Source organism: Topomyia yanbarensis, chromosome 3 (genome assembly GCF_030247195.1).
Source record: "Topomyia yanbarensis strain Yona2022 chromosome 3, ASM3024719v1, whole genome shotgun sequence".
Taxonomy (NCBI): Eukaryota; Metazoa; Arthropoda; class Insecta; order Diptera; family Culicidae; genus Topomyia; species Topomyia yanbarensis.
Window position 1 is genome coordinate 64,725,615 of NC_080672.1, and position 27,590 is coordinate 64,753,204.

The window sequence follows — 27,590 nt, forward strand, 5'->3', positions numbered from 1 at the left end:
TAGTAATGAAGAGCTTTACAGGATTGTTCTCACTGCTGTGATTAATATTGCCACTGCCATTTTTAATGATCCTGTATTTTTCCATCAATTTTTTCAGTGCCCGACATCTAGCGAAATGTACTTCTTAACTAAACGCTACGTAATTATTTTTTTATTGCGCACTTTTTTGGGATTTTTGTTAGTGGGACAATTATGCGTAGAATATCAACAATGGGACAAACAGACTTGGTATTTTTTCACGAAGTCTTCGAACAAACTTTATGATTTGGATGTGTTTCCTGAAAATATACATCAAAAAGGACTGTTTGGTTAAAAAAAGTGAAAATGACCAAAAAGCAACATGGGAAAATTATGCGTAGAACGGCAGTTTAGTGCTTAGTGGTTTGCTGGGTCATTATTTGTGGTTATGCCAAAGGTTTACGCATACCTAATTAAAGGAACTTATGCCGTGTTAAGCTGCTGAGGATGTCCCGTCGAAAGCGGCGGCCTCTCGCAAGTAATCCTGTTATCCTCTCGTATAACCGGTTTACTCGAACATAGGACTTGATTCCTTCTTTCAAACATGAGCAGTTCTTTGAATTTGTACGCCAAGTAACTCTTGCACGCAAACTTATGATCTTTTCGTCTGCCCGGTTTATTCAAACATATATGTTGATTCCTTCTTTGGAGCTTTGGTTGAATCCATATTAAAATGAATGCATATTTTGACAAATGGGTTCGTGGGTTTTTAGAGCATTTATTTTTCTTTTGTATTGGGAATGTTTCGTACACAAATGTACGATCCACCCGATTGCTCGGTTTACTCAAACAGGTTGCACTAAATACATTTGAAAGTATTTTCATACCTTACGCCAAATGGTACTTATACCACAGAGTTACAGACATAATACTCGACAACAATTATTCGTCAATGTTACCGATCATTTTGAATTTAATATATTACTAGTTGGGACTGTTATCGCATTTCCGATTATGGCGCCACTGACATATGCACAAGTATACGGGGGATATACCAATTGCTCCTGGGCCTGAGGGTTGAATAATTTGTAAATGAGTGGTTGGAACCGTGTATAAAAGGTGTAGCTAGTGTTTTGGCCGAATTGGTGCAACGACATTTTTGCGAGGAGCCGCCGCTTTCGACGGCTTATCCCTACCAGCTTAACTCGTACAACATGCATCAGTACCTTGACTTAGGTAATGTAGAAAGTTTTGATTTCGCCAAATAACCTTACTTACATAACACTGTTTCATTCTTTTGGATCCTAGGAAGGGAGCTACCGCTTTCTATAATTGTTATTAAATGGCACTGAAAAACACCCTGTACTGTATTTAGCGATTTGTCCTATAAAGTAAATTTGACACAAGATTTTGACCTTCAGACGCTTTTTAGTTGGACAATGGTCCAACCAGCGGAGGTCAAATGAAAAAACGGTCCAGTTAAAAAGTGTCCAACCAGCGAATCACGACTGTAGTACGTTTGAAAAGATCAAATCAATAAAAAAAAAGTTAAACTTTTCTGGGGAATGACTTTCTGGGAGATGGTGCATTCTTGGGTATGGAATTCTGGGGAATGGTACATTCTGGGAAATGACTTTCTGGGGAATAGTATATTCTGGGGGATGATATTCTGGGGAGTGGAATTCTGGGGAATGGCTTTCTGGGGAATGATTTTCGGGGGAATAGTATACAATCATTAATTAGTTCACTTTAGTTTAGCTCTTCCACGTAATCAACAAGTTAGATTTAATCAATGATGGTTGTTTTGTTTTTGTATATGCCCTTTCTGTTCTGGCCAATCCCCCGAGCAGACCGGGTGGGGTGTATTTCGATACAGCGGCATCGAGGCGGCACGCAGTAGATTTAACTAACTGAGGTATATGTAGTTAACGACGGGGCGTAGTCAACAGTTCCATCAAAACACATATTTGTTCTCTAATAGGGATTTGTTTTAGGTCCATGAAACAATCTCGTTTTTCTCAGTTCGAGCTCAATGTCACTTAGGACCTTTTGAATAAGTACTCTTGAATTAGTCCGGGTTTGAATTGTAAAAGAAATCCCACAAACTTTTTATAATATTTTTCTAGTGTTCATTCCTATTGAACCGGTTGAACCAATCAGCCAATCCCTTTGGACGGCACTTTGACAGCAGTACACGCGTCATTTTCAGTTCAGTGACATTGCGTAAACATCATCTGGCACGAATCGCCTGATGTTCTGTCAGAAAAGCTTTTATGTTTGCGCGATCATCCAACCGAGCTAGTCCAGAGCTATACGAAAAATAAATTTGGCCGTGAATAAACGCGCTGTTAGGTCGTTTTATTCAATGATTCGCCGCGAGTGCATTCTAACATTCAACTGTATATCATTCAACAAGCTTGAAAACAACTGATCCAGCTGTCCACCCACGGAGCAGCCTCTCTTGTTTTAGTTCGAAAGTTTGAGTCGAAGTGTGCAAATTTTTCTGCCTCAAAACGTGAATCAGAAAGTCAGAGGTGAAATTCTTTCTAGTGGTTGTGAAGCGAAGAAAGGGTAGTAAGAGTACAAAAAGTGGCTGAAACGGCTCACCCGTTAGTGCGTGGTGTGGCACCGGAAAGTAGTAAGTAAGCAGTAAGCGAATAGTAACAAGGAAGCTCATTGTTCCAAAACCGGAAGTAGGAAGTTTTGCAAGCGAATCGAAGTGCAATGTATTTCTACAAAAACAAATTGCTGCAGCCTGGACAGCTGAAGAAGCTAGGCGAACACAAATACTCCTGTACCAACGTGAGCATGCTGGACCCGTTTCTGCAGCCTTGGTGGTGCTGGCTGGTTGCAAGGGTCCCACTATGGTTGGCCCCGAATCTGATCACAAGCGTTGGGCTGATTGTCAACATCATTACCACACTTATTCTTATCTAGTAAGTATTGTTTGTAGTCCATTTTTTGTCGATCAATATGTTGGGTTATAAATTTATCCATTCATCCATCCGTTTCGGTTTCCTCGGTCGGCGTAATGTCTAGTTTCTCTCGCAATCGTAATACGTAATTGGCTACCTCAGGCTATTGGAATTTGCTGGCAAAATGTATCCTCTAGACAGCTTGCAGAGTTGCAGATAGCAGATTGATGTAATTATATAATTCGCGAAAGTATGAGTTGTATCTTGTGCTCTTCTTTGGACGCATTGAGGCGGAATGCTGGGGTTGGTGCTTACTTTTTTACGCATCGCTCTTCGCTGCTATCTATATCTATTTATATTGAGCTGTCTACGTTGTCGTTGTTTGCATTGACTTGCAATATTTTGTTTGATCTTTTTCTCCGTTTGTCGCACTGATTGTGAGATAATGAGTGTGTTATAGAAGCACAGAAGAATACGCGGGTTCCGCTTCTGCATTGCAGTAATTTGCCGATATGTAATTGAAATGTAAATGTGATGTGTGTTAATCTAATTTAATTAGGCATATATTTGCACTAGAGATGGGCGAAACAGTTCACTTCGAAGAACCATTCCCGACTGAACAGTTCTGTAAAAAGAACTAGTTCAGATGAACCGTTCTTCCGTTCAGCTGATAATTTACTTGTATCTAGCGAATGTCTCTCAAAACATTCGATTCTTGGAGAGGAACCAAACAGATGCTGCCCAAACTATTATACCCCTGTATGCTTAACAAGTTCATCAAGGGTAGCGATTTCTTCATGATGTATAACTAGAGAAATAGAGAATGTGATGAGTCGTTCTTCGCCGGTTCCATTCTGGGAGAGCACAGAGAGCGGTTTGTGGGACGGCAAGTCGGTTCATTTTCATTCGTTCGCCTAAAAATCGGTCCGAGAAATTCGCCAAACGGCTTTAGGTCAGGTTCAGTTCATTCGCTTTGAAGAGAATTGAGAACTACCGTTCTTTTAAAAAGAACTTCCGTTCGCTCATTCTCTTCGAAGAACCAGTTCACTTGAACCGTTCGCGAACGAATGGCCCATCTCTAATTTGCACTTTATTTGATGGATTTCAAACTAATCATACCCTATTTTTTCAGTCTTATTTTAAAATGCGCCTCTGCGTGATTGTAATTTATGTTGAACTAGTGGATCCTTTTGAGCTAAATTGTTTTTTTTCTTTGCTTCCAGCTTTAGTCCAAATGGCCGCGAAGAACCGCCACGGTGGGCATGTGCCCTCTGTGCCCTTGGGCTGTTCTTCTATCAAAGCCTGGACGCTATCGACGGGAAGCAGGCCCGGCGGACAAATTCGTCCTCTCCGCTGGGTGAGCTGTTCGATCACGGGTGCGATTCGATTTCGACCGTGTTCGTAGCGCTTTCGGCGTGTGTATCCGTCCAGCTTGGCTACTATCCGCGCTGGATGTTCTTCCAGTGTTTCTGTGCGATGACACTGTTTTACTGTGCCCACTGGCAGACGTACGTATCCGGAACGCTGCGATTCGGCAAGATCGACGTGACGGAGGCGCAGTGCACGATTATCGGGATTCATCTGATATCGGCCGTGTTCGGGCCGTCGATCTGGATGACGAAAGTAAGTTGAAGTTTACTTATTTCCATCGTAATCATAGTCATATTATTACTATAGAAACAATGATGTGTATGGGAAAACTGCTCTTCACCGTGTAAACTTACGCTGATAAAAGTTATGTACCTTCAATGACTGGTTGTGATGTGCTACTAAACGCACCGCTAACTAATTAATCGCACCTTGAACGACTTCAAACAGGGAAATCTTCCGTGCACTAGAGACAGATGAGAGTCCTAATATGACTCAGCAACGGTCACTTGTGGAGTGCTAATACACTCGCGTTACGGAGTGGGCCGATAATCGGCCGTTTCACCATAATCATAAAACACGTTTCTGATTTTTGCATTCAACCTGGACTTTGACCGCGTGTCAGGCCAAATAATAATAAACAAATCAGTAGGAATTGGTTGTGATATCAGGCGACCACAGACGGTTCCATAGTGGTGGTGTGTTGTCAATTGGTTGTGTGTCTGCTCTGTCTCTCTCTCTACCAGTATATGGTCAGACATGTGGAGTGGACGTATGGAGCTGATTCGAAATTCTAAAGTCGACGAGATACCAAAGCAAAGTAAAATTGCCGAACGCTTGCAAAAAATACAACGAAGCTATGCGCTTTTGCTGATGCATCCTGTTGTAGATTGTAGACTGAGCACTCCTGACCTTGCTCAATAGAATTAGCTGAAAAAGTATATTGGTAACATGGTAAAGATGTTTCCGACGAATAGTTAAATTGATTTTCCTTGTACATTAATGCTGTTTTTCCTTAGGGAACAAATTGGGTTAAATCTGAAATTGGACGTATTTCTAACTTGCGTAAATATGGATTTTTGGGTTTCGAATTTTTCCCATCAGTAGTTAATAGACCGACTGGGTCAGGACTAATGACGCAATGGTCCAGAAGCTCAGCTTTCTACTGAAGAGAAGGGGGATTCGTAGATCAGGTTGGCTGAGGGCAGACCAGCTGTAACATTGATGTTGAAGTCATCCAAAATGTAAGTCCTATCGAAGCCAAAATCAAGCATCTCGAGTAGAACCTTTCCGTAGTTGGGCCATGGACGAACTCTCCACTCCACTGCCGGGGTTATGTTGCAGAGGGCTCATTGGTAATGTCTATTGATGATCCTGGTCGGGTGTTCCAGAGTGCCGTGGGGAAACCTCCCCACAGCTCCGGAGTATGTGGCCTGCATTCGTTTGACTTTTTTTTGTTAAATACGGTCGTATAGGCCGGCGTTCTTCAGGAATAGGAGGAATGCCTCCTCACGGACCTGGTGTTATTGGCCAACATGTCCCCTAGTGATCCCGCTAAATCATATTGCCGCTGAAGGTCCTCGAGCTCCCGATAGTTGTAGAGTATGTGCTCGATGGAGAGTTGGGTGCTGCAGGATTTGTATTCTGGTAGGGGGAATTTGGAGATGTGTGGTGTGTGCGTGGTTCACTCTCGGGATCGGGAGAGTATCTTCTACTCCTTCTAATTGCGTCGTTTGTAAAGGGGTAAGACGGTCGTCTTCGATGTTGTCTCTGATGCCGCTGTGGCCAGGGATCCAGCGTAGTGTGACCATTAGGTCTCGGTGAGCTTCGATTTCCTGTTGTACGTCAATGTTCGGTCTAGGGTCGTGCCAAACCGCTCCGTAGTATACTGGTCCGAAGATAGTGGATAGGTTTCGGTACGTCAGTTCAATCCCGTAGAAAATTTTACTATGTATTAGGGATCGTCCGACATTGAGTGGTGCGCTGCGGTTATTTTTGGAATGGACGGAGCAGATAGTGCGAAACAGCTACGATTGGTGGGGTAGTTCTGGATGAATGTGCTGAGGTACCTCTTTGCGACACACTAGGTTGTAAACTTTTGCCACGTCGATGTCGCCGTGTAGGTTTTCAGCTTTGACAATGTCGAGCACTTCTCCGAAAAAGCCAAGCTGAGTTCCTATGCCGAGTTCCTTTCGAAAGTAAAATTGACTTGGGTTTCCAGCCACATGGTCAGTCGCCGATTGACCATCCTCTCCAGGGTTTTTGTGGTACAGAACAGCTAGCTAATAGGCCGAAAGTAGCTAGAGATACACCTGGCCGTGCCATTTTTTGAGAATGGGTACTACGCAGGTAAGCCAGTTTCCATTTTTCTGGGAAGGACCCGCCTGCCCATGTAACGTTGAATGTAGCCTAGTAGCGTCTTTTTTGCCTCCGGGATGAAGATGCCGGAGCATCGGCTAGCCCACCCTATCGAGGCTGTCAGATTTTCAGCGAACGCAATTAAGGGGGGTGGTTAGTTCCTTTCCGGTAAAGGGTATATTGTAGGTGGCTGTGTAAAGATCGTCGATGAGGCTTGTGGTCTGCTTTTACGCTACATGTATCAATGTAGTGCTACCATTGTTGATTATGACTTCATCGACTTTGGTGATGAATCGGATGATCTTGTTGCCTCGGTGGCAACATTTTTCCGAGTTCCAGGCCGTGTGGTGGCGTTGAGGGTCCCCATGATGATGAAAGGAGGTGTTCCGGCAGTTTTGTTGCTTCTGGGTGTGTTGCTAATGACGTCGCTATTAGATGGACTGGCGTTCTGCCCTTCCAGGGACCACGATGGATATGGCAAAGGCGTCCGCTAGCGCTGTGTCGTTGGAGTGCTCTCGACCGAGATTGTAATTTATCAGGGAACCGGAAGGGTTATCCAGTGGGCTTTCTGGAATTGGTTCGCAGTCGTAGGTCTGTTCGTGGTGGCATGGAATGTGGTTAGACTTATCCGGGTGAGAGCCGGGCCCCCTGCACCAACAGCCGCCTTGTAGGGATGGGGGAGGGGGTGTCCTGTACATCCGCGGTCAAAGCGGGTCCAGTAGAGTGGCTTTTACCCTTTCGCGAACGTAAACGAAGTCTTTACTTCGGTTGTCGCTTGGTGTGGGTCGAAGTCGGGAAGTGACTGAGTGGGTTGAGTCCGATGTATTCGCCATGGTGGTTTTTGTATTGGCTGTTTTGGGGGGAGATGAGCGGTAGTGGGCTTGGAGGAGTTGCGATTGTAGGTGATGCTTTCTTGGTTGTATTCCGATGACCTCAAGCAAACAGCCGCCGGAGGCTCATCGGTGGGTGTCGTTACTTTCCCGGGCAGGGTGGGTGTGGATAGGCTTTGTTGTATCTGTTGTTTCTGTATTTTCACTGAGGTTATCTGATTTGTTGGTGTTTTGTCGGAGATATCGTTTATCACATCTATATGGTATCCCCAGCATTTCTCGTGTTGGGGCTGTGGGTGTCCCGTGAGGGGTTGTGTACTAGTTCCTTTTGTTGTTTGGTTTTGGAAGATTTTTGGAGATCGCTCTTGCTTGGTTGGGGTTCTACCTTGTCTGCCTTGCCTGTTTTCCGGTTGAGGAGAAGGGGGTTGGTAGACAGGGTTGTTTCTGTGGGGGCCGTTTTTGGTTTTTTGTTTGGGTTTTTTTGGCGGTAGGGTTGTTATCTCGTTGTTGTTGTGGAAGAGTAGCGGCCGAAGGGTTTGCGGAGGATATTCTTTGTAGCATCTAGCGTTTTATATCATTGAATACTTGGTGGAGAGCTACCATCTCGTTCCGCAGGTCTTTGTTCTTTATTTGCTAGTCCAAAAGCCGTTCGCTCAGTGCTGCGATCGTGGAGTCTTTGCAATCTTTTTTTTTGGAGATTTGTACCTTGAGTAGGCCAATTCATTCACGGAGCAGAGCAATTGTCAGGTCTCGAAGGGTGTTTGCGTAAGTTCGGTTACTGTTACGTTACTGGCGTTGACGACCACTCGCGCTTTAGGGAAAGTGATCCTAGGTCGGTCTTTATCCGGAATGGAGTGGGTGCCATGACAGTTGATTCAGGTGCTTCGGACCTGGTACGGGTTCTCCTTAGAGCAGTAGAGACAGGTCTCGGGCTAGCTACAGTTTATTCTATCATGGTCGTATTTCGCGAAATGGACTATATGGGGGTGGGGTAATATTTCAGCAACGGAATCCTCATTAGGCCCAGGAAGATATATTCTGGGAGGTAATAATCAGATAATGGCGTCCAGTTGGAATTATTCTTTGTTAAGGTTTTTGGTATCGAGATCGAAAACAGTGCATTGTGTTTTTTTGAGATGGGGTGGAGATTACTTCTATTTTTGAACCGTTAGAGAGGTGTGTGATTCCCATTATCTTGCAAATTTTCTTGGACGGCGTTCTGAGAGCGTACTGGGTCCCGCGTGTTTCTTTAGAGGCCTTTAAAAGTTTATTCGGGAAGGCTTCAAAAGTAGTTTTGAGAGATGTGTAGCTTTCAAAAGGGTTGGAAGGTAGATTGGGTTCATTACCTTGGTCATCCTTAACTGCCTTTAGGAGAAGCGTCTGGTGATGTGCCCCCGGGGTAGGTTTGTCACCATTTGGCTGCTTAAGGTTCAGTTTAGTTTACGCCAGTAGGAGAATGCGGTTTTTTGGTTGACATATACTCACTGGACCAGTACACTAGAACACTTTTGGTAGTTTTTCGGCGGGGAAAACACCAGTTTTTGGATTCGTCAATTTTTCACCGAATATAGCGCCGTATTTTGCAACCCACAGCATGAATCGACGACCCGTAATGCGGGAGAAAGATTTCCGCCTGTGACGAGTTGGCTGAATATCTTTTCTTTCCACTATGTTCAGTCACTCTTGTCGCTTCAAGAAGTGGAAAATTGTTGCATTTAACACGCAGATATGCACAATAACGCCGAAATATTACGTTTGATCGCAACTTAATTGTCAGGAGGCAAAATTTGAGCCGGGAACGCCGGAATTGATTGACTTTGCAGAGCACGGTTAGAGGTAACCAAACGCGACGACTCGACACGAGTACACAAACAAATGACTAAAAAATTGATTTGAACATGACAGATTGTAGAAAACGGGCACTCTGATGTTCAGCTCGTCAATTTTGGTTTGGATGGCTAGATATTCAACCTTCGAAGAAAAAGGAAGATGAGTAGATTTGATTCTGGTGGTTTGCTTTCTTTCCTCACATGGATTCCGATGCCGCCACAAGATTTCGTTCCTTGATCGCGGCCCGAAGTAGTGAGTGTTTGGTGAAGTTGTAGGCAGGGTTACGAACTGTCCCCATTGAAGAAGGGGAGCTCAATTTTGTTTAACTAACAGCGAAAAGGTGATACTGCTTGGCGTCTAATATTTTTATCGGTTCAACATGCCGAAGAGTTTGATAATCCCAGCATGGAGATCATTTTCGGACTGAAACAAAGAGACTGGTATGCCGGCAAGTGCTGGCAAATATTTCTCTGCCTATAATTAGGCTCTAGTAGATGTTCCCTCTTTTGGGGCCGACCTCGTCAGAGGGCAAGAAAGCAAAGAGCGTCGCGATTATTTCTGCAAAAGCTCGCTTGGAACGTATCAGTTTATCTCCGCGTAGTTTGTACAAGGGACATGTCGAGAGAGCATGCTGATTCTCCCCGCAGTAAGGGTACTTTTCAGCATCCCCACTCGTCGCACTTTTCACTGCGGGTCTTGTTGCTACAATGGGTGGCTGTCTGACGCAATTGTTTGCATTTAAGGTAGTTGTACAAATAGACGAACAGGCAGACAAATTTTGAACAAAAGCGGACCGTGCGAAGGCCACTCGATAAGAATGTGATTGGAGTTTCGTCCCCTCGCAATTAATACAGAATTTAATCGCATGCTAATCCATTATTTTCATTGGCTGAAGAAAAAGGGTCATCAAAACAGCCAGCCTCATATTCCAGTAAATGTTCGAACCGCCGTCTCTTTCTACTTTGTGAGCTGGTAAACAGATATAATATTCCTTCGTGACCGACGCGTATGGCTGCTGCGATCAGATTGAAATCCAGCTGTTTGTTGAACTTTTGTTTTCAATATAGATCTGGCGTTGCGTCAGTGACGAGGCAGTCTAATTAGGCAAAAAAAAAATTTGACAACATTATTTTCTGTTGTTCTATGTATTATTTTGCATTTATAATTCAAGGAAGCTTCAATAATTAATGTTAAGCGCATTTTCCACAAAAAATCCACTTAACAGTGTGAAATTTATTTTCTTCTAATATTTCTTCAAAAACGTAACCTAAATGAAACCATTGTGGTTGGTGGCAATAGTTACATTTGTAAGCCAATTTCCTAACTTACTTTATTATAATTGTCTTGGTATTGGGAACAATACATAAACTATCTTGTTCGATTATTGACCATTCCAAACCTTGTTATGTTATTTTGCTCAAAGCAAAAAGTAGTATTTTTAAAAGAGACACTATTTAACTTTATATGTAGATATTACAGCTTTGTATGCATGTATTTAATATTACAGTCACAATAAGGCTGTTCGTCAACGTGTGTGTGTTTTGTTCAAAGATTGAGGTACGGATGTGAATGACTGCCCAAAGAAAATATTTGTGTCAACGTATAAGGCAAATTACTAGAGAAATCTCATCCTCTTCGTAAATAGTTAAAAAAAAAAATAAATAATAAATAATCGTGAACATATTATTACTATAAACGGTAAACTATTTACGAAATTGATAAGAAATCGTGGCAAGCGATCCAGTGAAATAAGACTAATACTTGCTTTTAAAGTTTGACAAAATGGACCAAAATTAAGTAACAACTAAAATTTTCCAATTTATCTCAAATGAACGGTCGGATGCGTATCTTAATTTGACTTAATTTGTTAACTTTTTCAACTGCGAAATAGTACTAAAATCATAAAAAGTAAACAAGAAAATAATGAACATTTGAAAAAAAAATTGTTTAAAAAGCTAGAAGAATTTTTTTGTCCGGTATACTAAGAATTGGCTTCGAAGTCTGCTCAAACGGAACACTAAAATTCCGGAAGGAGATTGTAGTATTTCGTGAACTGAACAATTTACAAAAACCGTCACCAAGTTAATGAATTGATGAATAATTAACCTCGTATTCATGAAACTATTAGTGTTTCCAAAAAACTAGTTCGCGCCGAATTTATACATGGTGTTACATTCGAATGTTTGGTAGGGTTATTGTGGTTGTTCCCTGGACATGTTTAGTTTTTATTATGATCCTTGTTCATATTTTTGGAATATACAGCCGACAGTGGAACGATGTTCATGATTTCTGGAGCTTAGTCGAAATTTTTGTGATTACTCATCACGTTACCGTAATATTTTATTCATAAGTTTACTATCGGATTTTTCTGTCCGATTAGTGTGATTTATGTTTATGATTGCAGGATCTTAGTCATAATTTCCGTAATTTCTATTCACGTTATCGTGATATTTTGGCCACGAGAAGAGTGATTTATGTTCATGAATTCAGGATCTTAGTCACGATTTTCGATATTTTAATTACGAGTAATGTCATTTATATGAATGATTTCAGGATATTAATCAGGATTCTCGTAATTTCTATTCACGTTATCGTGATATTGTGATCACGACTAGTGTGATTTTTGTTCTTGATTTTAAGATCCTTGGCACGATTTTCGTAATTTATTTGCACGTTATTTTGATAATTTGTTCTAGAGATTACTTTAACATTTGGAGTGATGTGACTCATGTTCATAACATCAGATGTTTTATTGTGATATTCGTAATTTCTGCTCGTCTTATCACGATCGCGTTTTTTGTTTATTATCGTTTGTTTTGTTCGGAGTAACGTGAGAATATAAACAGAAAAATAAAAGTGTGTGATTTATGGTATCTTGTTCTTTGAACTATATCACGAACACGATTTGTGGCTCTATACTGTATTTTTGGTGTTCTGGGCAGCGGAGCCAATGTTTCAGATTTATCTGGAATCTTCCAGATTTTTCTCAACGAAACAGACATCCGCACGAGCCAGACATTTTGCCAGATTTTCCCAGACCTTCATAATTCTTAAATTGAATCAATTCGTCTCTCTGAACAATAAAGTAGTATGGTCCAATTCTTGGCTTCTGTCGCCGAATGCCACGTGGCCTCTAGGTTGTGTTTGTCCGGAGCAAAAAAAAAGTGATATCAACCTCCTAATGGACACTAACCACTTGGGATTTTATACATACCCTGGAATCGCAATCTGACGAGTTCTTAAATTCATAAAAAAAAACATTTTAAAATGGATTCTAAAAGACTGGGATTCTAGCCCAAATTAGTTTTAAATTTCTCAGCATTCAGGGATGCAAGTGAGTCGATCGCTAACTCTGAATCACCAGATACCGGAAAAAATGTATCTTGCAATTTCAGAGGCATAAAAATAAATAGTGGGTTTCGCTTTCGCAAATAAGGATTTGACTGGCTGTTGTTATTTTGAAATCGCAAGCGAGACAACTGTCTCTCGGATTCAACAAGTATCTCAATGAAATTCCCCCAAGACAAAAAATCTGAACCATAGTTATTATTTTTTACTAAGATTTTTTTGCTTCGATTATAGAGATTTTAACCCTTGAGCAAATGGCTTATTTTTCGGGTTGGCACGATAAGTAATTGAGCCCATGTAAGTTGCGTACAAGGCCTATCATCATAAGATATAGTTTGCCAGATGTTCTTATCATGAAGTTCCGCCTGCCTTCTTATCATAAGATAACGTCTGCCAGATTTTTCCAGACATTTTTTATGGTGCCAGATTTTGATTCAAAATACTTGGCAACGCTGGCTCATTGAACCTTATCAAATGAATAAGGATATTCTAGGTCCTAATATATTTCTTATCTATTGCTCGTGTCTCTTACTGATCGCTAGCAACTGAACATATATGACATTTCATGGAATAAAAATGAATAATAATACTCAAAATTTTGTGAAATAGTTCTCGTGAAAATTTCATGATCATGTTACATGAAATTGAAAATTATTAGGGATATCTTCTCAATATCACAATCACGCAAGATAGATCTTTAGTCATGTACTGGGAATCATCAACAAATTCGCGAATCCATGAATATGTCACGATTTTGTGAATCATTTCACGTGCACGAATGGTTAGATGTGATTATTGTATTGTATAAATAACATCATGAGTCAACCTTTGGTTATATGAATTATATTCGCAAAGTTGTGTACTAGTTCACGTACAGAAAATTGATTTGGTAATGACATGACGGAAACCGTGACGTAAAGTTCACAAAACAAATATTTCCCCTTATAAAAGAAGCGTTACACGGGCGTCATTGAAGGGAAATTGAACATTATTATAAAACACATTATTTTTTATGGTCCTGTTTTCGTAACGTAAAAACGTGATTGCTCCAAAATTAATGGCACTTTATTAACGATTCTAGGAACAATTTTTTCCGTGTACCAACAATTGCAATGGTATGGAAAGTAGGTGTGCGGTTAATGCACATTATAGTGAGACATGGTTATATGAAAAAAATAAAATTTTGCTCCGAGTAACTTTTTGGGTCCCATTTTGCTCCCAGAATAACTCTGCAAATTTTTAGCTCAATCGATAAAACTAAATTTTTGCGCCCACGGTTCAAGGTTTACATGGGATTTCGTATGGGGGAATCCAGTCTTTTGTAAAATAATTCTTCCAAGAGTCGCCCGTTACCTTCTAAAAAGAAATAGATGTCTGATTTTAATAGGAAATATGTCAAGGAAACAAAGTTTAGAATACCTTGAAACGATCTGATACTCATGGAAAAAGTTATTAAGAAACAATCGATTGATGCCCTGAAGATTGATAGCGCTTCGGTACAAATTGTGTTTTCCTTCTATTTTGTTGAAAGTCGCAGCAACGCGCGATGGGTATTAGCTAGTTTCCTATAAAAGTCGTATAACGAATTATTTTTAGGAAGTAATGGGCGACTCCTGGAGGAATTATTTTGTGAAAGTTAATTTTCCCATACAAAATCCCATGTAAACTTTAAACAGCGGGCGCAAAAATATAATTTCAGGGATCGAGCTAAGAATTTGTAAAAAGTTACTCGGAGCTGTAATCTAATTTTTGTCCCACCCTAATGCACATAGGTTGCAGAAATTTGTTGTTGAGGCAGTCCAACTGCAAACTGATAAAAAACAGTAAGCGTCAGTAATGTCGTAATTCATTCGTACCAACAATTTAATATTTTTCACTATCAATCTGCTAAACGCACCTCATCAGAGCTGAAGAATTGGATGCCGCATAAGAGCACGCATCGTAGGGGAGAGGGGGTAACAATGAAACACATTTTTTATACGATTTAATTTTGATGATAATACATGTTATTTGTGTAGCCAAAAGTGATACATAATTTCACTCTGTTGTTAACTAATACATATATTTTTTCCAGCTGGTAAAATTCACGGGAAATAACTTTTTTTGGGTAATAAACAGTCGGTGGTAAAATGTACCAGTGAGCCCCATGGGTAGGAACTATGAAACACGACATCGTCTACAGTGAAATATTCTACTTGCTAATTTCATTCTTTTGTTTTGACGAATAAAGATCCTAAAGCTTCCTATTAAAGTTATTTTGAGACGAAAATCGTTTGTTTACGCAAGATATCACTATATCATCGCGTAATATCGGACCACCATATATTCATATAAGATGCAATCCAGAAAGAAGCGATAATTTCTGCAAAACTTGCCTAAATTGACAAACTTTCCATTTAATGAGTTGTATTTATTGTGGAAAATCGGAACCCATTCACATTTTAATATTGATCACAAAAACAAGAAATTTTCACTGTTCCCCATATATCATCGTTTCACAGTTACCCAATGGGTCTATTTATGAAGATTGTCAAATTACACAGAACCATGACAAGTTACCAAAAAACTTTGTTCGCGGCAAATGTTGAGCATAAAATTTGCTACAAATAGCAGTAGAAAAAAAAATTATCTGGTGAACGGTAACTCATAAAAATGGAATAATGATTTTTATTGCAAATTTACTCTGACTGTTATAAAACAAACAAATATCCATTAAAAGAGATAGAGTTATCAGAAATCTTCCAAAATATAGTAACACGTGTAAAGAATTAGAAACCATGAAATATGAGGGAATGAGACGATTATGTTCATGCATTATGATTTTATTGCGATTGTTTCACAGTTCCTGCTGATCCACCGTTACCCTCTCTCCCCTACCTATCAACTAACTTCACGCGAGTACATTCGCGTGCATAGCAATTCTCAACACGCATGTCTTTTTTCTCAAAGTATTGTATAGGTATTTTATTGTTTAAGAGGCTCTGTTCGAAATTGGAACAAGTGCAAAATAAATCAACTTAGCTACGGGATATTTTCCTGACGGGCCTGATCCGATTCTCCACTAAGTACCTCATCTGTCTCCACAATCGAAGCTAACCTTATCTTAATGTATGAACTTTGTAATTTTATCAGCATTTGTTACACGGTTGAAGGGCAGTTTTCTTTATTTTCCAGCCACCTGCGAACGAGGGGTTATTTCGCCTACAACTGAAAAAGACGACTTGACTCTATTTTTAATGTATGAGGAGCATATTCCTGTAGTGCAATAAATCCTACTGTAATCAGTTGATCCTTTGCACATTGCGATTAGTATATGTACAGTAATATGCCTCCTGTGACACACTGAACCGAGTCGCCGTTAATGACCGAGAACGTCACGATTTGAAGGTGGCGTGATTTGCTCGGACTTGCCTTACTATACTGATACCGACGCGACGACAGCTACGACAACACATCACAAACGGAGAATTCACCAGTTTACGGTAGCGAGTGAGGGGGTCATGAGTTCTCTTATAATGCTGCAATCAGCTAAAAATTTAGCCTCAAAACAAATGTACTGCAGCCTTATCAGGCAACTCTGCTGTTTCAGCGTGTTAGGTCAATAACCTTGCTTGGCTTTAGAATAGTTTTCAGCGTGGGTACATAACCGAATGGATCAGTTTTAGCATCCGAACCAGCCATTGCAAATGCTTGCATCTTATTTCCAGTGCTCGAAATCATTTCCATTGAACCCTCCATTTGTCACGGTTGTCCCTCTCGCCCATTTTTTTATATAGATAGTTGGAAACTTTGAACTGTGGAACTTAATGTCCTTGATGACGATCGTCTGCGGCACCTGGTCGTTGATGCACTTCTTCGCAGTGATACAAGCCGGCGGAGTCGGCAAAAACGGATCCACCGTGGCTGTAAGTTTTGTCCTCTCTTTCTCTTACACACACACCCAGTTAATCTTCTCAGATCCATTACAACCTACCAGTGTCCCACGAGTCCTTTATCCGATGGGATAATGCCATCCAAATCTATCCTTCCTATCCTACCTGTCGTCGCGTTTTCGAAAACTCGTTGTTCTCCTGAAGTACTGTATGTGGTACTCATTAATGTCATCATCGATTGCTAACTTCAAATTCGAGTGTGTGCGATCTTTTTGTGCTACTAAATCAGATAAACCTCAACACCCATTATCTACGGCTGCTGGCCGACTGATAACTCATTTTCGACCGTGATTGTTACTAATGACTGTCGATGAACTGCATGGGATAATCGTTTTGTTGCGCGTTAAGTGAATTCCAAACTACACTAGCGGAAATAGTTACAAGAATTTTACAATTGATTAACGTTTTGGATTGTTCAAAATGACTGGTCTCCTTTTGACGACGCTCAAATTTTCATTTTTAATATAGAACCTATGCTTAGTGGTCCTGAACTAGTATTTAACAGCTGTTAATTATTTTATTTGTAATCAAAAAAAAATCTAAATCGGTTCAACGATGATAAATAATAACCAGACATGAAGTTTCATTTCGATCGCAGAACAGAAAGCCCAAACCATTTTGAATAAAAAATTTCAATGAATAAATTATTTTGAACCCTTTTATAGTATTTAATCTACCCAAATAGTATTTTGCTTGCTCGTACACATTGAAAAAAAAAATATATATTTCAATTGATTTGCTCTTATAATTATTTCCGATAGTGTAAATAAAATATCGAAAGTGAACCGAGCTGCTGCTGTTGTATGATTTATTCCTATACTATATGTTGCATATTGATACTACGTCAGCGAATGGCTGCATTGCATGATATGTTGATTGTTGGCATGTGAGTTGTATGCAGGCTTCCGTGACCGGTGTGGCGATAAACTGTTATAGAATAGAAATACCCCAATTAGTTATGTTTTGTTTTTATTTCCACTGTTTAGGGTTGAATAAATAATGTACCAAACAAACCTAGCTCTAAGTACGTTAATTAGTGTCCACGGCTGTGTCGGTCCTGAGTGTACTTTTGACCATGAAGTCTTGCTTTTTAATTCGAGAAATTATAGTGTTAAGTGAAATAGAAAATTCTACTAATGCGATCAAATTTGCTAGAACGAAGTACACAGAAGAAAATCGACCCCACAATGCATCATAGCACATCAATATATATCTTCTTAACCCCAATATCTGCATGTAGTCGAAGAAGTAAGGGTTTCTGCAAGGAACTTTTTTGCGATTTCTTTAGAAGTTTGGGTGAAGCGAATTGACCAAAACTTTTGTGTATTATAATGTATCATTTTAATAACATTCTGTATTTTTTTTCATGCAAAAATATCGACAAGCGACTTTTATAATGCACAAAAATTTTAATTATTTCGCTTCACCCAAATTTCAAAAAAATTTCAAAAAAAAAAACGTTTCTATTTCAAAACATAGTGCGCAAATCTTCGAACAACATGGGGAACGTGCTAATCAAGCCGATTCTGATTTAACGCACTAGTCGATTTCCAGAGGATTTCCAGAAATCATCACTGTTGTACTATCACAGACTAACAGACATTACACTCGAAAACAATTGATTAACGATCATTTTTAATATATTTTTAGTTGGGACTGTGGTCGCATATGCAATTATGGTGTCAATGATATTTGCAGGCAGGAATAGACCACTAGATAAACATTATTTCCGAGCTTGAGGGATAACCCGCTAGCAAATGAATGGTGGACCATGTACTAAAGGTGGAGCTAGTGTGCAGGCAATATTGGCAGATCGACATTTTTGAAGGAATTTCTTTATAGTGTGGTATCTGCTAGTCTGTGGTACTATCTTATGACCAGAGTTAAAAATAATCGAAGTTTTTTTTGACGGCTGAAAATGAAGCTGATGCGACTCGAGCTGAATAGAAAAAAACTACAAGGGGCAGCCCTATGGGGTTGCACGAACTGTAGACGTAGGACTATACTACTTAATGTAAAATATTTATTTTCTTAGTACTTAGTGTGTGGAAAAAACACCCGGACCGGTGAAGAAAAATCAAATTTTAGACAATATAATCACATCTCATGTATAGACCAAGCTTTCTAGTTGCTCTCAAACTGATCCTAAAAGTTCAAACACCCTTGGATAACCCTAAGTTTGTAGATGTGTTTCGATGCCACAGGATTGTAAAATGGTTAATATTACGTCATGAAAATTAAATTCTTCCGTGACATTTTTTTTGCCTACAAAATGCCCGGTTTGTGTATGCAAAGCTCATGATTTGTTGGGATATTAGCATTGATCGGAAAAATGCTTTCCAACGCTGCGCATTGCATACATACAGGTCATTTTGCAGGTCACCAGAAGCAGTTCATTTTACCACCGCCACATGTTCATTTTACCCACTCGCTATAAACATGTCTCATTTTTGGACATATTTAGAAATCAAGAATCATGTTTGAAAAAATGTGTTTATGACGAAGTATTTTTACCAGATATGTACAAAACATGTCTAACAAGAAACATATAAGGTGATTGTAATATCTCATTCACTTATTAGTTAGAAAATAATGACTTTGCTTAACGTGTTCATTTTACCGCCAGTTCCCCTACCTACCAACACATTCGCCCCAAACATTGAACCCAAGCGCACAATGCAAAATGAGTCAACGCTGATGATGATGGGTAGAGCGAAAGAGACAACTAGTACCACCACGACACTATTAGCGCATTTCACCAAAATTCAACGCGGCCTATCCCTATTGAAAGGAACGGCCGCGCTTAGCCCATCTGTCATAATATCGTGATTTTGCATAGCGAAGGGCTGAATGATAACACATTTTGTTCCAAAAACAGCCCTGCGTTATGCAACACTTTGTGCAGGTTGATTATACCAGTTGCAAGTGAGGCCAAATTCACCAAGTTCCGTAAAATTCCTTTTAAATTACAGAATTGATAAAATTGCTGGGATGAGCTAAACTAATTAATCAAATCCTGTTTTAAAAACTGTCCTTGCGTTTAAACCAAAATGAAAAGCTTATTACTACCACTACATTACTTAATTTCAAGCGCAAATAGCAAATACATGTGCTAGTTAAACCAAAAATTTACTGGCAACATTACAGCGGCATTTAGGAAGCAGTTGGAGCGGTCGCCTGTTGGACGACAGTGTAGCGTCCCTCCACAGCCAGTGTAACGGACTTCTAACTCAGCTACACTGGCTATAAAAAACACAGCGCAGTGATCTGCTTCGCCAGTCGTTCAACAGGGAACTGAGCGTGTCTGGCCAAGTCCGTTCTTTAAATAGTCGATGATGACGTCATTCATAGAAGCGTAGCGCGCTAGGTACACCAATTTGTCGTACAGGGCTTGGGAAGCGCTATCTTCTGTGTGTTAATGCGCGATATTTTGACATGGTTGTATATTATTTAATATTTTAATGCTATGATATCAAAAATCTTTGGGTTTATCTGTTGGAATCTATTCTTAGAAGTATTTCGGGGCGATTTGCGCAAAAAATTTGAAAATTTATCGCGAGATGGCTGAATTATATGCGTTTAAAATTGGACCTCTTTTCGTTACATACCATTTTTGTAGAATTTGCAGAGTGCACCCCCATATCGAAAACAAAGACGTAGTCCTACGTCAAAATCTCGACAAACATATGATTACGGCTTAAAAGCCAATTGTCAAAATTCTCTTTGAAAGAAAATTCCGCACAAACCGTTACTCGCCAATCACAGATGTTGGTAGTATAGAAAAGAGAATTCCTCTTTCATTAACTGCTATGAGCTGTGTTTAGCCAGTAACGGTTTTTCCGGAATTTCCTTTCAAAGAGAATATTGACAGTTGGCTTTTAAGCCGTAATCATATGTTTGTCGAGAAATATTCATTCAAATATCCATTGAGTTGAACATCGTACAATAATATTCATTTCACTAATTATCTAGGCAAATGTTTTCAAATGCCGGTAAAGCATATAAAACAACAGTCATCATCGCTAACATTGTGCCAGAGCCTACTTTGATGCGTTCGATTCGTTGCTTCACGATCGCTTCGTGTAATAATCGGAAACGAAAGAAAATCTGCATGGATGAATGGGCGGTTTGTTCGTTTGACGTCTTCGGCTGCGTCACTGAATGTTGAAAATGAATGCGGCTTAATATGATCAATTTTCGTTCAGTGAATTTGAATATTTGTAACTCTAATTATTGACAAACTCCATTTAGAGCTTATCGAGAAAAAACGAGTATTATTTTGATAGCATTTGGGCAAGGAATCTAAAAAAACAATTTTTGGTGACAATGTTGCCAAATATTCATTTTTTTAACCTTAAAATTAAAAGTGAGTTTTTCCAGCAACATATGTATTTTTATAAAGAAAATTTTATTTTTTTTGTGCCTTAGATATTTTAACCCACGACTGGATGTCTGGGACCTCAGTATCCGATATCCAGTATATTCTCCAGATGATCCTATTGGATCGAGGTAGATGCAAAGTTCATCTTATCTGGTGTTTGAAGCGACAGAGATGCTCGCGTCGAAATGGCAAGATAATGATCAGTCAGGAATATTAATCAACAATTGTTGGTTCAATTGACCGGATTCTAGAATTCTCGTTATCCGTCTTTGTGTGTCCACAAAAAAGGTAGATGTAATATTCACACAAACTGGTGGTCTGAAGAACCTGATTCCGCAATTTCCGGGCCCAGTTGGGAAGTGTTCGGATAATTTAAAATGCTTATAATTCGTTGATCATTGATTTGGTGTAATTTTTCATGACATTAGGGGAGCCCGGGGCTAGTTGGCGGTTGGGGTAAGTTGGCGGAATCCCTTTTTCTCTGTTTCTATTAGACATACCTCTTCTTGTGTACCTCAAGTTATGTGAAACCCGTTATCCGATGTGTTTTTGTTACAAAACGATTTGTTGTGGAAGATATTGTATTTTCGAGCATACCAAGTAAATTTTCTAAATTTTAAATACTTTGCGTTGTTTAGGGTGATTTTCAATTTATTTCCCGAATGATAATATTTTTCGATAGCGCGTGAAAAGAGCTTTCAGTATCCGTATAGATATTACATCTACCCACAAACAAAAGTTATTTTTCAACTAGTTTTTAATAAAATATGCGGTTGGGGTAAGTTGGCGGTGCTGCACGCGAGGCAAGTTGGCGGTACTATTTACAGTGCAAAAAAAGTTATCCAAACTTTTAATTTCTGGAATTTACTCCAAAGTAAGAAAATCTTTTTGTTGTGTATCTTGCCAATGTAGGAGACATTTATTCCGCCCAATTGCATGAAGAATTTCGAAAATTTGCTTTTGAATAGGGAGTGCTCCTCAAAATCAAAATCCCGGGGTATTGCAACTGAAATATAATAGCAAATGTCGGTTAGTATGCAATTTTCTCGAAAAGACATTCAGCATGTTCCAAAAGGACCCTTGAAGTAATTGAATCTCCATTTGATTGCTTAGTTTTTGGCGTATCCCCACATACCACCAACTTACCCCGGGACCGGGGTAAGTTGGCGAGTTTTTCGCGTCACATATTTTTGTCTCTAAAAAAGGAGACAATGCATCAAACACTTTTTAAAAAATCAGAGATGTTGACAACAGTCTGCTCTTTCATGCCGTGTGTTCCTTTTTTGCAAGATCTACCTACATCAAAGCGGTAAAAATTGAAAACTGAAAACACCGCCAACTAGTCACTACACTAATATTTAAGTGTAAATGAGGAATTCCACGAAGATCCGTCCGAAAATCTCCAAAATCGGGACTGATCATCTTATACTCCGATGAAACTTTACAGGTTGTACTGGCATGGGAGACTAAACATTTTTCACAATGAGTTAGATTATTTTGACTCCAGCGCAATTTTTGCCTTTCTCAATAGAAAGGTATTGCAATTGCTCTGAAAACCGACTTTTTAACGGAGGCCCGGAGGGCCGAGTGACATATACCATTCGATTCAGTTCGTCGAGTTCGGCAAATGTCTGTGTGTGTATGTATGTGTGTATGTATGTATGTGTGTGTATGTGTGTGTGTATGTGACCAAAAATGTCACTCATTTTTCTCAGAGATGGCTGAACCGATTTTGACAAACTTAGTCTCAAATGAAAGGTGCAACGTTCCCATAGGCTGCTATTGAATTTCTAATGGATCCGACTTCCGGTTCCGGAATTACAGGGTGATAAGTACGAACACGCAGAAAATGTCGATTTTAATAAATTCTGCAATGAATGTATAAAGGTGAAAATTTTTCCAAAATATGACCACAACTGCTTCGATTTGTAGTATTAGGTCACTAACATCCATTCAAAGTCGTTTTGGCCACATTGGCCACCATCCTCGGTTCCGGAAGCCCCGGCGGAAGTATCTAAATTCAAAATAACAGTCACATCGGTTTCTCGGAGATGGCTAGACCGATTCGACTAAACTTGGCCTCAAATGAAAGGTATTGCGTCCCCGTAAATGGCTATTTAATTTCATCCCGATCCGACTTCCGGTTCCGGAGTTACAGGTTGCGGCGTGCGATCACATAGCAAATTGTGATTCAAACCGATACACAGTGGCACGACTTAGAACAAAATGTGGACTAAAGTCAAAACTTTGCCGTATCGGTTCAAATAGGACGGTTTTATGTAATTTTGGTACGCTGAATTCATTTTTGATATTGAAACATTTCAAAAATAAGCGTTTACTAATCATTAGGGTGTCTCAAAAATATTTTTTTTCGAAATCGTTCTTAAAATTTGTGTATATTAATGTTCGAGTGCTATATCGTTTTTGATGTTAACACATGTAACAAAAATTTTCATTATACATTAGGGTGGCTCAAAAAAATTATTTTGTAGCGCAGGCTCAAAATTTTTTTTAAAGAAGTTTATCTGCGCTGAATTTATATTTTTATTAAAAAAATAGAAATTAACTTCACTACTTATTAGAGTGGCTCAAAAGTATTTTGTCTTTTATAATGATTTTTTTCAATAGTAATTTTGGAATTTATTTTTCATATTGCAACGAATTAATTGACATCTTACTATGGGCTTCAGAAATGACTATTTTGTTTTACGGATGAAATAAAATGTGTTCGACTAATTTTGGAACATTTAATTCACTAGTGGGTTGCTTGATATGAAAGCTACATTTTCTATCATTTTCAAAACAAACATTTTGAGCATCTTAGTGGAATGTTTAATTACATTCACTAATCAACAAGATGGTTAACGATTTTTTTCCGTAGGTGTTTTTTGAGTTACTTAGATTGCTTATTTCATATCTTAAATGAAAATAAATCTAAAACCCTTTTTTCGTGTATATGTTTCATTTAAAAATGGTCTTATTTTATTTGGATAATATCGCATAAGCTATATCAATTCTATGCATATTCGGATCAAAATAGTCTCACCAAATAACTAGAACTCAACTGTGTTCACTCTATTTGATAGTTATTGCGCAAGTTAGCAAAAAATAGTTCCAGAAACATTTTATAACCTATTTCAGATGGTTGAAAATATATACTGATTTTCAATCATTCCTAATACCTCTACCATCTGAAAAACATACTTCCCACTCGGCTCCTTACTCTTGATCACTAGTAAAACCCTTGTAGATCATGCTCTCAATGCTATTTGAAAGTTGTGCATGTATTCGTGTCATTATTCTAGCTATTAGTGATTACTCAAATTCAATATCAGTAATAACCATGCGTCTCCATTCACAGTTTTTTTAAATTTTGACTGCTTATCGCAAGTTTTCGCAAAACTAGCATATACTCATTTTAAAGAGAAAATTAAAAGCTTTCGAATGAGTATAGTGTGATCGCGGGCATTCACGGGCGTCGTTGTTGTTATCGCATTAGAAGTTCGAATTCAATAAAAATTCATGACAAACAGTTATCTAAACACTTACTAAACCTACTAGTGACTTATTTTTGGCGATTTTACGATGTAATTTCATCACACGGATAATTTTGGTGAAGTAATGCAATGCATAAAATCAACCATTTGTTTGAAAAACAAAAATAACCGGATGTAGTTCCTATGATCAAATTATGCAAAAAACACTTGAATTATGCCCTTAAAAAAGCTGCCTAAAATCCATTTTACGTTCAAATCACTTAAAATCTCGCAAAAATATCTCTGATGACTCAACCGATAAGAGAAAAATACTAACGAGAATATCGCATACCATTCATATATGGACTTAAGTCCGGGCTCGTCCCACTGTGCGATACCCCGATGGAAGCAAAAAAGGTAAAAATTTCGCTAAAATGTCTCTCAAACAACTTAAATTTGCTGTTCTAGGTCACCGACGGCCAACCAATTGACCACCATAAACGGTTCCGGAAGTGCCCGGGAAAAGCGGCCATCTTTCAAAATTTACGAACTCACATCAGTTTCCCGGAAATGGTTGGGCCGATTTTCACAAACTTAGTCCCAAATGATAGCTATAATATCCCCATAGATGTCTATAAAATTTCGTACGGATCGCTTATATGGTTCCGGACATATAGACTAAACCGTCCGGTCACATATGAAATTCCCATATAAGCCGGAACTCAAATTTTTTTTCAAAGGGGGGACCTCATGAAATTTCAGAAATCGAATTCGTATTTTTGATGCCAAACATCTTTAAAATACATGAAACGTCGAGATTTTATGTTATCTCGAAATTTTTTTTTTTTTGTAAAAATCGACTTTTTGGGACTTTGCCGATTTCGCACCTTTTTTCAGTTCAATATTACCGTGGCTGTTTTTTCTTTTTCAAAATTTTAGAACTCGAAAAATGATTTATTTTCCTGTATATAGTTGTCATGTGATGTATAATAATAAAATGTAATATATGCATTTAAAAGTTTTTAATGAATATAAACAACGCACACATTCTTGTGATTCATGATTGAGAAAGGCACATTTGCACCGCTAGGTGGATTAAAACAGGTTTTTAAATGAGCATAGGCGTTTTTAGGCACACCAATTTCAATTGTTCGATTACTCTAATTTATACAGCAAAACTGCCTGAGAACGAGTTACAGGGAATTAATACCTCTATACGAAAAAATACCATAAAGAAATGTTGTCATTTTCTACAAAAACCAAAAATTTGTGTCAATAATTTAAATTGCAGCAAAAGCATTTTTTAACTTTTATATTTTGTCAACAAAAACCTAAAGAGAATAGAAACATTTTAAATGATGGAGAACTTATCGGTAAAAAGGTTTTTCTAACAATTACTTTGTACAGAGTGTTTGCTTCAGGGTTAAGAACCTCTCGCGGGGTGATTGATTGTCATGTTTGGAGAAAAAATCGTTCTACACATACCATCAAATCTCAACCATTACAAAGTTATTGAACTATTTGTGTTAAAAACTTATTTGTCTTAAAATACCTCTAACTCAAAAAATATACTTTGTATTTCAAATATTTTAGGTCCACTGGGAAGATGAGAAAATTTTCCATTGAGTGATTCTCTCACATGTTTCAGCTAATGAGTTTAAGTAGCCTTTTCGAAGTAATTTATTGAAAATTAAACAATTTTAATCGATTTTTCGTTTATATCTTGAAAATCCTAATAGTTAATCTCATCATTTTATTAATCCAGATTGTTAGTCTTGAAGAGCTGCACAATTCGTTCTTTGTCATGATACACTTACCTTTTCTTATTTTCATGAGTTTGGGTTATTAAACTTGGATATTTTTGTTTCATTTCCACTAATACCAGCTTTAATTGAAAAAGTATGGCACTTATTGTACCAGGAAAATTTTACAGAGAAAAATGTATTAATACCTTTCAGTTAAGTGAATTTAGTATTCTTTTAGAAGTAAATTAGTTTAAAGTTAGTGCCATTATTAGCATTTTCGATAATTTTCTTAAAATAGTAAATAATAAACATCACCATTATTATCATGAAAATAATGTATCTCAGCAAGTTCTACAGTTCTTTCTTTGACTCCATTCAATTATCTCTTTTGGTTTCGACGCAAAATTATTTTTATCATTTTTATCACATCGTTTCATATGCAAAAATAACGATTTCGAACCCACTCCATTTGTGGCGAGGTCATGCTGTGTTAACTATTAAATAGCAGCAATATGAAAAGAGATATAGACAAAGTGTCAAATAAAAAGTTATAGAGAACATAAAGGGGCATCAAATGAACAATAGTACCGATAAATTTTGTTGATTAATAATTAGAATAATTACAAAACTCTCCAAAAAAACACAAATTTTGAGTTATTTCGTTAGTAAAAATCATTTAGTACCCTTAACTAAAAGATACACTGATAGGACATTTTCTCAGCTCTACAATGAAACCTTGTAAATAACGATATAAAGCATATTTTTTAGATTAGAGTCTTTCAAGCACTTGCAAGTCCGGTACAGGAAAAGTATAGTGATGAAATTACAAAGAAATGAGAAGAGATAGGAATATGACGTCCAAGAACAAATTATGAATCGTCCTAAAACCCAACTTGTGGATAATGGATATTGCTATAATCATACTTTATTATTTCAAGAAAATTAGCAAAAACCTACTCAAAAACACTAACTTTTAACTACTTTACAGCTAAAAGCTAATTAAAGCTATTTAACTAAAAGATATGAGAACACCATTCAATAGGAAATTTTCTCACTTTTCGAATGGAACTAAAAGATTTAAAATACAATGTATACTTTTAAAGTTAGAGGCATTTGAAGACAAATAAGTTTTTTACACAAAAAGTTCAATAACTCTGTAACGGTTGAGATTTGATGGTATGTGTAGAACAATTTTTTTCTCCACATAAGACAGTCTATCACCCCCGAGAGGTTCTTAACCATGAACCAAGCACCCTGTATATGTTTTTAAATGTCTTATTAATTGACATACAAAACTGTAATTTTATTACAGTATATTAGCATCATTTTAAAACAAAATGGATTTTACAAAAATCTTCCAAAAGCCGATTATTTTCGAGATATTTGGTATTTCGCTCCAACAAAAACAATTAATTCGTGTAATTATGCTCTTTTAAAAAGTTATTCGCA

The 27,590-nt window shown here is 38.3% G+C and overlaps 1 protein-coding gene across 4 annotated transcripts in view; it reads left to right on the forward strand.

Annotated features, from left to right (window-relative positions):
• The first annotated feature begins 2,210 nt into the window (after window positions 1-2,210).
• Window positions 2,211-27,590, forward strand: part of LOC131693079 (cholinephosphotransferase 1) — a 52,650-nt gene continuing 27,270 nt past the window's right edge. For 2 of the 4 annotated variants that reach the window (XM_058980593.1, XM_058980596.1), the window contains exons 1-2: window positions 2,212-2,894; window positions 4,097-4,496. In XM_058980593.1, the coding sequence (XP_058836576.1) occupies window positions 2,683-2,894; window positions 4,097-4,496 (612 nt within the window). In that variant the 5' untranslated portion in view covers window positions 2,212-2,682. Of the gene's footprint in view, window positions 2,895-4,096; window positions 4,497-16,383; window positions 16,513-27,590 lie in introns of all 4 variants that reach the window. The other 2 variants (XM_058980595.1, XM_058980594.1) reach the window with 2 other exon arrangements.